We start from the raw sequence: 15722 nt of genomic DNA on the forward strand, positions 1-15722 counted from the left end.
CCTTTACTCTCTTTCCTTTTCTCTTTCCTTTTCTCTTTCCTTTTCTCTCTTTCCTTTTCTCTTTCCTTTTCTCTCTTTTCTCTTTCCTTTTCTCTCTTTCCTTTTCTCTTTCCTTTTCTCTCTTTCCTTTTCTCTTTCCTTTTCTCTCTTTTCTCTTTCCTTTTCTCTCTTCTCTTTTCTCTTTTCTCTTTTCTTTTCTTTTCTTTTCTCTTTTCTTTTCTTTTCTTTTCTTTTCTTTTCTTTTCTTTTCTTTTCTTTTCTTTTCTTTTCTTTTCTTTTCTTTTCTTTTCTTTTCTTTTCTTTTCTTTTCTTTTCTTTTCTTTTCTTTTTTCTTTTTTTCTTTTCTTTTCTTCTTTTCATGAGGAATTATTTTCCAAGGATCAACAATAAGAAAACTCAAGTATGGATGTCTAACCCTGTCTGATTTGCCCAAGGTCAGACACAATTTCTGGTGCAGCTGAGAAGCCACGCCAGAACTCTGTGTCCATAACTGTAAGACCTTCCTTCTTCTCCTTGTCTTATGGGAGGTTTAATTCTGATTCAGGAAAAAAAATCCTCATAATTGGCACAACCTCTGTGAAACATGGAACTCTGTTCATTAAGAGCTTTGCAGTGGCCAGGGACTATTTGGAATATACTGTATGGGGAAATAGCTTCTGTATTTTATAAACATGCTCTGTAAAAAAATAACAAGTCTAAGCTCATTTAAAAACTTAGCAATCAGAGAACAGGGTTACAATTAGAAGCAGAAAAAAGGCTGAGTAGTGGGCGAGTTTTCTTGACATAAACCCATGCATGATAGACTTCACACACAGGCTGACAGACTCAAAGAGGTCGAAGCTCAAAGAAATGGTTTACTGCATTTTTCCCTCATTGCTTCTTTTTATTTTCTACTACCTTACTATGCACTGCATAATAGTCTGTTTGTCAAGGGCCTGGAGAGTTTTTACTACCAACATCAGGTCAGCACTCTCAAGGGGCATGGATGCAGGGAATTATGCTGTGTTTAAAGAAATAGACTTCAGGGAGCTTTTTTTTTTTTTTGTTTAAGGCAAACATTTTGTTCAACTGTAATCAGTTATTCTTAGAAAAACTGTATAATTCCCTGTGTTTTTTTTCTTGTGTTCTGCTACTGCTTCTCTTCCAAACACATAGTGCAATTCTGCTCCCTCTGAGTGCAATCTAACATTGTTTTTCCTGGACTAATTTAAGGGAGAGTGTCAAAACAAAAGTAACTCAAAATGCATTCCTAAAACTTGAGGTGAACTCAAGTAACCATTGCTTTCCAAAAGGCACCAGGAAAGGCTCCAACCTGTGGGAAGCAAGCAGCGAACCCGCCAGCATTACAGATAATGTTGCAGTCTGCCTCTTTCTGACTTTAGCATCTTTATCTTACCACTAATACCACCAAGTGAAAAATTTGACAGGTATTATTCATGAAAACTGAAAAAGGATGTCTGTGCAAAGATAACATTACTTGATTTGAAATGAGTGCTTATCTAATGTTGCCTCCTCCCTGGCGCCCTTGCTTGCTGCCACAGTTTCAAACGATGCATTCAGGTAAATCCCTCCACAGTCACAGACCAGCATCCTTTGCAGAAAATAGCCTGGAGTAGGACCACCAGGAGAGAAAATCTGCCCACAACAACCTCCCCTGCAGCACTGTCAACCCTGCTGGTGGTGCTAGTGTATGTGAATCTCCAAGGGAAATTGCTCAGTAAGTGACGGGAAACAACCAGAAAACGTGACTCTTGCATTGACCAAGCTGAAAGAAACACAAATTTTGCATCAACAGTAACGAATGCAAAGCATGGATTATTCCCCCCACACTAAGGATCCTCCTCAGACCAGCCCAGAGAAGGCCAGGCAGGGCAGGCAATGCAGCAGTGCCCCCAGGACCCTGAGCCACAGACCATACGGGTGCCAATTTGGTTTCTGGCATTAAGCATTGAGCTGCAGATGGATTTCCAACAGCTCTGCACTCATGGCAGCACAGCTGCTGCTGTGACACTCCACAGTCAAGGGCATGCTCCTTCTCTGTTTCCCAGCAGGCTGTCATTGAACTGTTTCCTGTGTACCTTTTCTCTTAGTGTCTTCTTAGACCTTCGAGAGGAACACTGCTGGAGAGAAGGCCTCAGCACAGGTAGGTGCCTGTCCTTGCTGTAAAGTGGCTATTCTCATATGACAGCAGGCCACCGTTGAGGTGTCCTTGAAGCAGAAGCCCCAGCAAACAGTGCTGCAGTTCACACCTGCAGATGTGTTTGCACGCATGAGAGCTGCTGGGCTGTCTCCCAGGATATGCTGCATAAACTAGTGCATCACCTGACCTTACATTCTGCAGTCCCCTCCATTTGCAAATCTTAGTACCAGATTTGTCATCATGAGATAACATAAGCATGATCTTTACACAAAAATCACATAAATTCTAATATGCACGTGTCCATTTAAAACCAGAAGATAGTTTTTGAAGACTGGTTGTCCATCAGTACTTTGTCAGAGCTCCCAATAAATGCAAAGGTCTGACCTTTTCCCCCAGACAATTTCCTTTTTATAATAGCAGGAAGACCCAACCAAGCAGTGAATTTCTGGGAGGATTACTGCACTTCTTGGGTGGCTGATATGACCTGGCCTCTGGCAGTAAGCCATGCTACATACTCCAGAAATGCACTGCATTTCAGAGGTTATTGCTTGCACATTACTGCCAGGCAAGTGAACTCTCCATGCGCTGGAACAAATTCAAACCTCTTGAAAGGAGATATCTTCCTCAGCGTTGGCATTCGTGTGCTGTGGCTGTAAATTACACCCAGAGTGTTCATTTTCTTTTTAAATGTGTTCTCATCTTGTAATAATTAATGGTGTCAAGTTACTGGTGTGAAAAAAGCCTGACTTTACAACAACGATGGATTAATGAAGTAACAGTCATGGCTGGAGTAGCAGCAATAAATTGTTAGAGGAGTGACACACCTGAAGCAATACTTCCAAAGGCTTTAAATTACTTAAGTTTCAATGTCCCTCATAAATATTGGCTTTTGTTAATATTTGTTTCTGTGTTAAAAATGGAAGTCAACAGCTCTGGCAGGAACAAGTCTCTTGCTGATGAGCGTGGAGAAATAGAGTGCCTGTGCTTTCTAAGACATCCTTGTCTTCCCCAGGGATGCCAATGTTCCTCTGTAGGTCTCTGGGCTTCTCTATTTGGGGATGTGACATTCAAAACCCACAGACTCAGAAAGGTCTAGAAGCCATAGCACTGAGCTCACAGGTCCAAATATCTGTTTTTAAAACCAGCATGAAGTGAGAAACTCTTGAAGCCAGCAAAATGAGGAAAAAGCAGAGTAAGCAATTTCCACTTTTGATAACATTTTTTATTCAATCCGTTTTAGTATTCAATATTATAATGTATGAAATGCAAGAAAAAGATGGGCAAAGCCCTGCAGATATATTGGGAGGGAGGAAAATCTCATTTAAAACATTGGGAAACTTATTTGATGTCAAAGAGGACTGGATCAGGCTTTTGGAAACCATTCCAAAGGGCAAGACAAAGGGAAAAAGTATATTCTCTTCATTTATAATGTGTCTGACAAGAGGTTCCTAATTGCTGGCATGAACTGATATAAAAAATTGACCACTGATATCAATGGAATTAGATCACTTTGTAACTGCTGAAGACTGTATGCATTTCCCAATACTTACAATCAAATAATTAGGTGTTGTTAGTTATTGTCAATAAGACTGATGATTGATGACAAAACTCTGAAAATTACAGGAATTCTGCCAAACACCAACTCAGTTCAGATCACACAGCAAAACCAATATTAAGCCTTTTTGTAAAGCAAATAGGACCTAAAGAAAAGGCACTAAAACCATTGAGAAGCTTCGCAATGAAATAAGAAACATTTTATTTTCTTTGTCCTTGAATATTTTCTTTTCTAGACTGGAGATTATCTTCACTGTATTCTCATCATGGCCTCACACTCTTCCTTTATCTCCATCAAGACTTTCATCAGGCTGTGATCTGTCCCATGGGTCACCTTCATAATATTATAGGCCTTTAGGAAAGAGCAGAAAGGGACACGTTAGTCATTGTGCAGACCATGCAAAGGGGCTGGACCCTGCAGCAGGGTGGGATGTAAGTACTGCTCCTCAAGTGGTTGCCACCTGCGGGCTTGAATGCATGGCACAGCAGGAACAGGAGTGAAGCATCCCAAAGTGCATGGTGATTTGTCCCTGACAAAGGAGGAGGCACTGACATTATTCTTAGGCATTAAAACCCACAAATACATTGCACAGGTGGATGTTTGGAATAGCAGAGAGAGATACTTTTGCACTGAGACTTGACAAGATTGGTCAACTACAGCATCCAAGGTTTCGATACATTATTTAAAAGATGACTGTGATGTTCATGGTGTTAGGAGCCTGAAAGTCCTGTAAAAATAGAAATGGATTAATACTTAACGTGTGGAATAAAGTACCTTAACTCTATCAGGAGGAACAATTCATAGCATCAAACAAGTGAGTACATTAATAGTTTCATTGTCAAAAGGCATGCAGGGGAATGGGTCTTTGCTGCTTTTCCCAGGGATTATTTTCTCTGTGTGTTTGTCATCTTCTACTGCTGGGCTAATTTATGCTTGCTGATATTGCCTGTAGTGCTGCTGATTTCCTGCCACAGATATGTCTGAAATGGTCTTTACCCAGCTCATGTTTAGATCATCACTTCTCATATGGCATTTCTGCTCTTCCTTCTATTAAATTCCTCCAGCAAGAAGGCAAGTCCCAGATGGAGGTTGATTCAGCACTTCTGAAGATAAAACAAGGGAGCTAGTAGTATACTGGCAGGAGAAAATACACAGATTTTTCATCATCCCAAACTGAGGAATTGCAAAAAACTAAATGCAGCCTGTGTTTCAATGGGTTCCTTTTCCAGTCAGATGATAAAATTCAGCTAGATTGGCTTTGGATTGCAGAAAAGGTATGTTTTGGGGAAGAAATGTTGAGGAAGGGGCCTCATTTAAATTGGATAGATAAAATTAAATATATTTTTTGGTGGAATGAATGACAGCCTACTTCCAAATTCTAGAGCCTGGCAAGCATATGGAAATTCCAGCACAGTTTATTTTTGCCTCAAATTAGCTAATTCTTAAAAGAGGGAAGCAGCACAAGATTGAAAGAACAAGTTGAAATAGCAGTCAAAACAAATCATAGTGAGCAAGGAGCTCTAAAAAGAGTCAAATATGTTTTAAGTTACCACAGTGCCCCACTACTAAAAGATAAAATATACTCAGTTAAAAAGAACAGTGGAAATATTTTCATTGTTTTTAGAAATGGCAAAGAAATATGAAACAAAATCAGAAATACTAAATTTTTGTAACATGCAGCTGCTCCCAGGCTAATTAGGAGGGGACAGGATCATCCTAGAGCAAAGTGGCCAGGAGAATTGGCCCTGGATCCTGACATATTGGTGCACAGTGCTTGCATGCCCTATCCCAGAAAGTTGATGGATTTATTGTGAATGATGTATGCTAAGAGCTGTGCATCTGGATAAATCTGAGTGACAGTCCTGGGGCAGCTGACCTGGATCTTCAGCCCCACTATAGGAAAGAGGTCAGGCTTGCAGTGATGGACTAGGACCCTGACACCCTGATGCACAGCCAGAGATGTCCGTATAGATATACCTCAGTTAAAAGACAATAATCCTTAATATCAAACCTAATCTTGAGTTAATGCTACCATTGCTGACTTTCTCTCACCTCCAACATTTCCTTTCTACTTCTTTTCTTTCTCAAGTTTGGCAGACAAAAGCACTCAGTCTTTATCCTTTTGTTTCCTTGGAGGAAATCATTCTTATGCAATGTACCGTCTCACACACTGCAGTACAAGTCAGAACCAGCTGCACCAAAGTTAGAACAGCAATGACTCGTGTAATCCCTAAATTCAACTGGTATTAGGTTATGTAGCTGTTTTGGCAAGGGTCAGTGCAAAACTGGGGATGATTTCAGCTCCAGTGCAAGGAATTGTTTTACTGGACAGAAGCAGGAACATGTGGGCTCTCTGCCCACTCCCCTGCTCTCCTCAATCCCACAGCTAACCAGCAGAGTTGAGGTTGAGCAGATTCATGTGGTCTGTGTGGTCTCCCTCTCAGCTAAAAGAGCAAATCTAATTACGAAAAGCTACAGCAGCAACACAGGCCATGGTGTCATCAGCCCCACCCTGTCTCCCTGAAGAATATAAACCCCATTAGATTAGAGGTACAGCTGTGGCTCCAAGAATGTAAAAGAGGAGCAGCGCAGGTGTTTGCGCCTGATCCGCATGGGGATGGACAGGATGCCCATGGCCATGGCTGGGGGGAACTGTGGGCAGATGCAGGATGGCATGGCTCTGTCACAGGGGAAGCAGGAAGCAAATGGCCAGAGTGGCAGGAAGTGTAGGCTAGTATTTCAGAGGGAGTATCTGTGGTTTTCCATTTCTGTTGATTGAAGGGGACAAGTTGTTTAAGCAGGCATAGGAATACCAAAAACTGTCACAGTTACTATCAATGACAGCTGGTAAACAATTCAGTGTTTGAAGCAAACACCTAGAGAAGGGATTTCTTCAGTGTTGCTGTGAGGCCTGGGAAGGATTTTACCCCAGTTCTGTGCTTTTTGCCTCCACAACAGGGATTTCCATAAGAAGAGAAATTGTACTGTTGTAGACGTTCATGAGACAAGACAGCTGTGCCCATCTGCTCATGGGGGACAAAAGTACTCCTGTGACCATGCCATGTCAGGATCTTCAAATTGTTTTTCAGACTGGGCTCCAATTCCTGTCTTTTGCTGACAAAAGCTTTCCAGACCTATAATCCCATTTGTCCTCTATTACATCTTTCATATATATGTATATAAATTTAAAAATAATATGCTGGTTGTAAAATAAACCAAGACCTACCTTCAGTTTTTATTTCAGAGGAGTATTTCCTCTCTGTAAATCTTCTATTTCAAAATCTAGTAAATAAGATTCTGCAGGGCCTAATATACATTTAGGGGGTGATTTCTTTCTAATGGACAACATGAAGCCCTCCATATTATTTAAGCCTTCTTTGGGGGTACAGGGCAGAGAGCTAAACCCACAGGGCCCTAAGAGCAAGGTGGTTGTGATAGTGATTCATTTTTGGGTGGCACAGAGAGCAGCAGTGAGGGCTGGGCTGCAGAGCCGTGTGTGAAGATCTACTGGTCTTAACAGACTGTATCTGCTGCAGAGAGGCTGTCAATCCCTAGCAGCTCTGAGGCTGAGCCTGATTAAACAGGATTTATATGTGAGGTGAATTTCACTCAGATCCCAATTCCTCTGCACCTTCCATATCCTTCTTCTTAATGCCACAGTGAAATTAGTCTGACGAGGGTTCCAACAGGGTGCTGCTATTCAGTGTCAGAGTGTATTAAGAAGAGTAATGAAGCAGAGAAGGTAATCGAGTTTCTGCTCTGAGCATGTGGCATGCTCTGTTGACACATCTAATCACAAAGGGGCAAATTGCATTCTCATATAACTCTAGGACATTATCTGAGTAATATTAGGAATCACATTCTTTAGTCACAACAAACTGAGAATTATATCTTCCTCTAATTTGTTCTGGTGTAGACAGCAAGGAAGTGAATCAGTTGCAGAGCTTATCCAAAGAAGTTACATGGAGAAACAGGATGACATGAAACTTTTCCTCCTCTCAGCTGTGCTCCTAGGAAGTGGGAGTTCAGTCTGTCTTTGTCTCATACGTGGGTGTAAAAAGAGAGGCTGAATAGGGAATAGGCCACAACAGGATTCTACACCTCATTTGTAAAGCACTGTGTCCTTGTGGAGCAACAATGGCTTGGAGCCTCCATTAGAGGCTCACTGGGTACGACACAGGAGGGCAAGCAGGACCTTAATGTCCCTTTGGAGAGAAAGAGGGAGTCACAGCCTAGAAAAGGTTTCTGTGTAAGGCATTGCTCAGTTTCCAAAGGATCATAGAACAGCAATTTGGCTTGCAATAGGCAACTTCTTCACCAAAACCATATAATCCCAACTGCACCTTCACTGACCAGCAGCATTCAGTTGTCTCTAGGGCAATTTGCTCCAGTTTAATCTAATGCAGTATCACATTAGAAATGCAATTAGAACAATGCCTGTTAATATATTGTAGAAGTATCAATGAAAACAGAAGCTCCTCTGACTGGGGTCTCATTCCACTGCTAAAAGGGAAACTCTAAATGGTTGGGAATTATAAATATTTTGGGGGAAAGAGCAGAATGGATTACCTGGCACATGACAGATATATTACATACTTCTGAATAATGCATAAAAAATAGAACTGATTACTCTTCCATCTGCTTTATAATGCTAGAACTAGCTATAATTTAAGTAAAATATATCAAGTGAAGATGTAAGTTATACCAAGACCTAGCAAGAGTGGCATCATATTAAATACTAATTTATTATTTCAACATGTGAAAATTATCAGTTATTCAGCTTGCATCATTAATCAGATGTTAAAACCAAAGAGATACGGGGCTTGAAGAAAAGGTAAGTACAAAATACTAATACCTGGAGAGTCATGACTGATATTATCTTTATAAGGGACCAGGGCAGGAGTGAGAAAGCACCTCTCCCCCACCTCCAGTGCAGACACCCATCCCCTTGTATCCCAAGCAGTTGCCCTAACTCTTTGCCACAAGACTAGCTCTTCATATAGCATGGACATTAATCAAAGGGAATGTAGGGCCAAATTCTTCACTTCTTTCCAACACTGGTGCCAGCACTGAGCCTGCTCCTGCCCTGCAGATACAAGCAAGTAGCTGGGCCAGGTGGCTTTCGGCAGCACCCAGCAAAGGCAATGGGGAGCTGTGTCACAAACTGGAGGTGGGCAGGGAGCCAGGACAGGGAACCACGTGGAGCATGTAATGTCTTCAGGGAAAGCTGACCACAGGACAATCAATAACATCAGAAAATATATAAGGTATCAGAAAAGATATAAGGTATAAAAGGTATAAGACCTTTTCAAGGGAAACTAGAGGCAGCACATCTCCCTGGGGGAGCAAAGCACCCCAGCAGTGATTGAGGACTTTAGACGGGAGGCAAGAACCTACATCCTGAGGACATGTTGCACGTGGAAAGGGATTAGTAAATATATTTAAGATGATACTAACAGCAATACAACAGCAGGACAAATAAGAGCCTGAGGTACAAGGAAATGAATATAAAAGTCGGCTCAGGTACAAGAGGGATGGCTTAAAGCTGAAATGTAACTAACAAAGCACAGCTGCAAAACCAGATCAAAGATGATGAATGATAAGAAATACGAGGGATCAAGAAACATGACTGTTGATTTGAGTATGGCTCACAATAAAATACACATGTTAAAGACAAAGTTCTCCGATCTGAAACCGATAGGGAATAAGGAGGGTAGAAACTGCAGCTCTGCTCCTGTTCCTGTAATTTCAGTGCTCTCAGAATCACTTTGCTATGTGAATAAGGAACATATGAAGCACTGAGATAGTTTTATCTCTTCAGATCTAGTAGTAATTTTTCATCCAGGCACCTCTGAGCTATCAAACTGTAATTAGCTGTGGCTGACACTGGAGAATGTCAGTGCCTGAAACGCTGAGCAGCAGTGACCCATCAGCACACCCAGCTGCAACCTGGGGAAACACCACTGATGGAAGAAGTGGTGAGAAGTATCCAAAGGCACGAGGCAGGGAGGGTCACACAGCAGTTTTGGGGGAAGCAATGAAGGAGGATAGAGAAAAAATGTTTCACCATACTGACCTGTTTCAAGGTTTCCAGTGCCTGAGGAAACATGCCTTGACTGTACTGCAGTTTGCCCACTCGCATCAGCTGGACAGCCCTCAGTGGATGGAAACCAGGATAATACAGTCTGTAGAGAAAAAGGAGGAAAATGTGTCACTGTCAGCTCTCACCTTCACAGTCACTGCCTCTGGGGAGAGCTATTAGGGTGGGACTGCAAAGTCATTGTGAATGTTAATAAGGTACTCAGAGAAAATTAGCTGCAATACTGAGAAGCATAAAATACTGAGGGGAATTAGCAAATTATTACTCTCCATCCCAGAGGAATGCCTTTAACATTATCCTGTTAGAAAGTGACAGGAGTGGGATTATTTAATTTGCTACTGTTGGATAATACAATAGCATTTACTGTACTTAGTGTTGCAAACAGAGGTCCTTGACAATCTTGGGTCACTGGAGAGGCATAATTTTAAGAGGAAGCTTCAACAGGGAACCCAGTCCTGGATCCTCCAAGACGAAGGAGTGGGAGTGCAGTGAAAGCAGGTATGTAACTTTGTGGACACTGCTTCTGAGGGGTTTTTTGCTGCTCCCTGTTGCATAAAAAGAACTGGTTCTGTCCATTCAAGGAAACATCTCAGTCTTGGCTTGTTCATCTAGACAAGGTATCTGCTAGCATGAGGATACATTCCTGTTCTTAATTAATTTCACAGAAGCAGAGGTTCTGTTAAAAAAACCAGAACGATGGTCCCTTTTTTATCTAGGAAGTAGATGGAGAGTGTTATCATCATTAATTGCTCTCAAGATGCTCTTGAAATGTTCATGCTTTCATGGTGACTGCTCCACATTTTCAAATTCCACTGGCCCTTGGCTCATCATATATGGATTGCACCCCAGCCCCATGTTCTGGATGTGGAGATCATGGTATCTTGAAAAAGCAACCTGGAGGCTTCAGAAAGCCATGGATATAGCTTGCCTGGAACTGGCCATCAGGAAACATGAGGTGAAGGGACACACTTGGAAATTAAGTCACTTGCAAAAGACCTTATATATTTTTTGACTAACTATGCCAGATCACAAAATCCTTAGGGTTGGAAGACACCTCTGGAGATCATCAAGTCCAACCCTCCTGTCAAGGCAGGGTCACCTAGAGCAGATTAGAGGAACTCATCCATGTGGTTTTTGAATGTCTCCAGACAGAGAATCCATGACTTCCCTGGGCGGCCTGTTCCAGTGCTCTGCCACCTTCAATGGAAAGAAGTTCTTCATGTTTTAGTTTCTGTTCAGTGCTCCTTGTTCTGTCACTGGGCACCACTGAAAAGAGTCTGGCACCATCCTCTTGGCATCCTTTGAGATATTCATGTGCATTAATGAGATCCTTCTCAGTCTTCTCTTCTCCAGGCCCAGCTCCCGCAGTCTCTCCTCATAAGAGAAGTGCTCCAGGCCCCTCATCATCTTTGTGGCCTGTGCTGCAGTAGCTCCTTGTCTTTCCCATCGTGAGAAGCCCTGAACTGGACACAGTATTCCAGAGGTGGCCTCACCAGGGCTGAGTAGAGGGGCAGGATCACCTTCCCTCAACCTCTAGAGCCACACTCTTCCTGATGCACCCCAGGACACCATTGGGCCCTCCCTGGCCATGAGGGCACTGCTGGCTCATGGACAACTTGTCACCCACCAGGAACCCCAGATCCTTCTCCACAGAGCTGCTCTCTTGTAGGTCAGTCCCCAGTCTGTGCTGGCACTTGGGGTTATTCCTCCCCAGGTGCAGGACTCTGCACTTGCCCTCATTGAACCCCATTATGTTCTCTCTACCCAATTCTCCAGCCTGTCGAGGTCCCACTGAATGGCAGCAGAGCCTTCGGGTCTATCAGCCACTCCCCCAGTTTAGTGTCATCAGCAAACTGGCTGAGGTGTCTCCTATCCCATTGATAAACAAGTTGAATAAGACTGGACCCAGTATTGCTTCCTGGGGAATTCCAGTGACTACAGACTAGCAAAAGAAAGAATAAAAGCCTTAAGCACAACTCACTGAAGACAAACATCCTACTTGATCAAAGAGCATTTGATTTGCTCAGGTACACCAGCAATGGGCTTGAGTAGTGTCTAAAAATACAAAACGTGTCACAGCCTCAGGAAGAAGAGCCAATAAGCTTTCCAAAATCTACTTTCTGAAGAATATATTTTTTTGTGTTTATGCCAAACCTATGATCATCAGAGTTCAGGGTAACTGTTAATGAATGATACCACTGCAGTCAGGAAGACACTTAAATCTGCATGAGTATGATTAAATGCATGCTAAGACATTAAATGATATAAATTTGTACAATGTACAGAAATCTTCTGATAAATCTGCATGTAAATTAATGTTACCTTTCTCTGTTATATTTCACTAATGAAAATGCAAACACAATTAAATACAAGTAATTGTTTAAATGGCAGCATATCTGGCTGTCCTTATAAATCTCTAATTAAGATGTGTAAACATAACGAAAAATGTTTTCATACCCAAATTCCCCTATTCCACTGATCCCACGCAGCTTCAGTGAAGACATAGAGAAATACATGGAAAGCATGCCTGGCAGGATCTCAGCAGCAACAGCTTTTGATCTGCCAAAGCCTCTCATGAAGCAGCAGAAGCCAATTCCTCAATGAGAATAATCCATCCTGAATTGCCACAAACACCTCCTGCTCAGTCCCCTTGTGGGTTGCAGTTCAAAAAGGCTGAAGAGCCAGCAGACAAGAGAGAAGAAAAATGATAGCGCTTATCTCAGTCCAAACTGACCACTCAGGAACTTCAAGGGTCTGGTCAAACAAACACTAGGAAATTATCAGCAGGTTTATTTTTAGATTTTGTTTCTGGTTATTATATCAACATGGTGCTATCTGCTGCTAGTGAAATAGAGAGGAAATGCAGAGATTTTGGTGTGAATTAGTGAAGAGTAATAGAAATTCCAGCACCAACGTGGACATAAATGGAAATAATGAGCACATGCACAACTTTGTAAAAACTGAAAAGAAGATGTCCATGTGATTGCATCCTTCTGTCCTCCTCTGTGACTGCTGCAAAGGAAGGAGTAAAAATGTCATTCCTCTCCTCTGGGCCACCAAAATGCTGGAATGCTTGGGGAAGGATCATGGCCACAGGAGAAGGTGCCAGGGAGACACAGTCTTTTGCATGAGATGATAACCCATCTTTGTAGGCCCCATTAGACTGTTTCTGCTGTATCCTGACAGCTCTGATTCTTTTGCCACTGTTCTTTCACAGCTGCTTCACATCTCTTTCATCCCACACCTTTATCTTTCATCCTATCAACCATTTTTTTAATCTCCCTTTCCTCACCCTTCTGAACAACCAACCCCATTCTAATACCAAAACAAAGAAGAAATGTGGGTCCTGCCTCGCCTGCAGCCAAATGAGGGGTGGCAGCTTAAGCAGGAAAATCCAGGCTGTGCTTTAGTTCATCAATGTACCTCCTGCTAAAATTCACAGCACACAATGTGGGTTCATTAGAATTCAGAATACGCCCCTCCATGCAAACATGTTTGTTTCTATAGATCATACATTCACCTGCAGTCACTAAAGGTCTAGGATTGTGGTATATGCAATACCAGAGGAAACAGGCAGCAATTTAGCAATGTCAGGCCCAAATGTCAGGTCCTCGGCCCAAACTACCAGCCATTAGCTAAAGCAAGTGAAAACTTAAGATGAGGACAGAGGAGCAGTAAAATGTGTGAAATGAAGAGCCCTGTGCTCATAAATATTTACAAAGCTGTTTTACTGAGCTGATTTACGCTCTCATCTTATGCATGTACATAGTTCCATTCTGCAAGTCCTAAAATTGGCATTTGAAACAACTGTTTATTTTCATATTCTGGAATAAATCTATTAAACTATTGGAACACCGTTTATGGATGGACATCCATTAAGTGAGTTTACTAGAGAAATCCAGGCAGCTTGCAGCTCTTCTGGGAGATGTGCAAGTGGGGAAAAGGCTGCTGGCTTCTTCCAGACATCCCCAGGATTCGGTAGGATGAAACACTGGCATGACAGAAAGAACTTGTGTGCCAATTTATTATCCCCATGCATTGCTTTGAACACAACCAAGTGGATAGATTTAAGAATAAGGAAGGTATTTACCAGCCAAGGAACTGATACCTAAAGACTGTCAACAAGAGACCAAGATAACTATAGAGAAATACATGCTGTAAAAGACGTTACAGCTTGGGAAGAGTAGGATTTCAATCTGAAAAGGGTTTTATGAGATTTACGGGGGCCTGAGGGACAAGAAGAGAAATAGTTACATACTGAAAGCTGAAGTAAGGATAGTTCTGTGGAGTGATGCTTCCTTGCCCTTGGCACTGGTCAATGCCCAGTAGACCACTTGCAAAGAGAGATTAAACAAAATACAACTAACAAGTAGAGCTGCACTGTAAACAAGACAGCTGGAGGAGGCCGAGAAAGAGCTGTACATTTTGTATCAAATCCTCTGCTTTTATGAGGCAGCACAGCTTTGTTCCCATCTATGCCCAACAGCACCCATGCTGGCCTGTTCCTCCAGCCTGCCCTCCTGCCTATCAACTGGTATGGTGTCATCTGCAAACCCCACAGAAGTGCCTTCTGTTGCCTCCTCCGGGTCACTGAAAATGGTGTTAAACAGGACGAGTCCCAGCACAGATCCCTGTGGTACCCCCGCTGTTACTGGCATCCAAACAGGGGACAACACAACCACCATGTCCTCTCACCCCACCACCCAGCCAGGATTTTACCTGTCCAGCTCTCTGCTCACCTGGGCCATAACACTCTAACCTGCATGCTAGCTCCCTGATCGTCTCAGCCTTGCAAAGACAATAGTGAGCACGCTGGCCAGCTCTCTCAGTGTCTGTTCTGGAGGCAGCCATTGGGTCTGATGGAACTGTAGGGCTCACATGCTCTCAGATAATCCCTGGCTCAACCCTTATTCTGGGATGTGCCTGGGAGACCTCATAGGTGACCAGTGAGGCAAAGAAGGCACCGCCTAGCTAACTATTCAAAACCACAAAAGAAAGCTATTTCCCAGGCTTCAGGCAGCTTGTACCAGTGCTTCACTGTTCCAAGCACCAGCAGTTCCTGCATTTCATTCACAAAATACAAGGATACCAATTTTCACTAGGCAAAGAAATGGCCCATACCATGTATAACAGTAGCTGTTTCTAATGAAATCGGTTGCTCCTCTATGTAATTCAGCCTCAAGGTTTGCCTTGATTAACCCCCAGAGCAGTCACTAATCATATACTTTAGAAAGAAAAGTACTTTTTTCTTCATTCTATGTATTAGCCCTGAATCTCTCCAAGCAATCTCTTGTGTTTTCATGTAAGGGATAGTGTAAAAACCACAACCCTTGACAAAATTTAGCCAATTCTTTCTATTTCTTAATAATATAGTTCCATTAATTCCACTCAACTTATCTCCAATTACAGGGTAAAGAGTCAGAGCTTTTGTGTTCTCTTGTGAATTAAAGCCTAGTATTAAAAAAAGGAGACAATGCAAAATCACTGCCTTTTCTGATGACTCATATTTTAAAATAGATGTCTTCTGTTCCTTGCATATCAGTCTGTGGGGCTAACATGTTTTTACACTACTGTTTTCAGCCTCATGTAATTAGAAGCAGGAGGATTTATAAAACCTGAAATAAAGGTTTGAAATGGAAATGTTACAAGTCTCTTTACTAAGGTGACATGTAAAAGGTGATGCTATACATAACTGTAAATTGGTTTGCAGTGCCTTTTAGTGCAAGTAAATATGACAGCATAAAAGACATAAAGCAGTTTCAGGAGCCTCACCAACACAGAAAGGATTAAGAGGCTCCAGGGCTTCAGCAAAAGTGGTGAGAAGAATGCAAAGAGGACAGCATAAGCCTCACAACAGAAATGTACACCACAAATACAGCACCCAGTTAAGTTCAACCTTCTCTTCTTTCTCTGACTTGTTCTTGTTT

The 15722-nt window shown here is 42.2% G+C and overlaps 1 protein-coding gene across 9 annotated transcripts in view; it reads right to left on the reverse strand.

The window, feature by feature from the left end:
* Nucleotides 1–3872: 3872 nt before the first annotated feature.
* SMYD3 (SET and MYND domain containing 3) overlaps nucleotides 3873–15722 on the reverse strand; it is a 397286-nt gene continuing 385436 nt past the window's right edge. For all 9 annotated transcript variants that reach the window (XM_039569870.1, XM_039569868.1, XM_039569866.1 and 6 more), the window contains 2 exons: nucleotides 9772–9880; nucleotides 3873–4046 (listed from right to left, as the gene is read on the reverse strand). In XM_039569870.1, the coding sequence (XP_039425804.1) occupies nucleotides 3945–4046; nucleotides 9772–9880 (211 nt within the window). In that variant the 3' untranslated portion in view covers nucleotides 3873–3944. The remainder of the gene's footprint in view (nucleotides 4047–9771; nucleotides 9881–15722) is intronic.

This window comes from Corvus cornix, chromosome 3, assembly GCF_000738735.6.
Source record: "Corvus cornix cornix isolate S_Up_H32 chromosome 3, ASM73873v5, whole genome shotgun sequence".
Classification (NCBI taxonomy): Eukaryota; Metazoa; Chordata; class Aves; order Passeriformes; family Corvidae; genus Corvus; species Corvus cornix.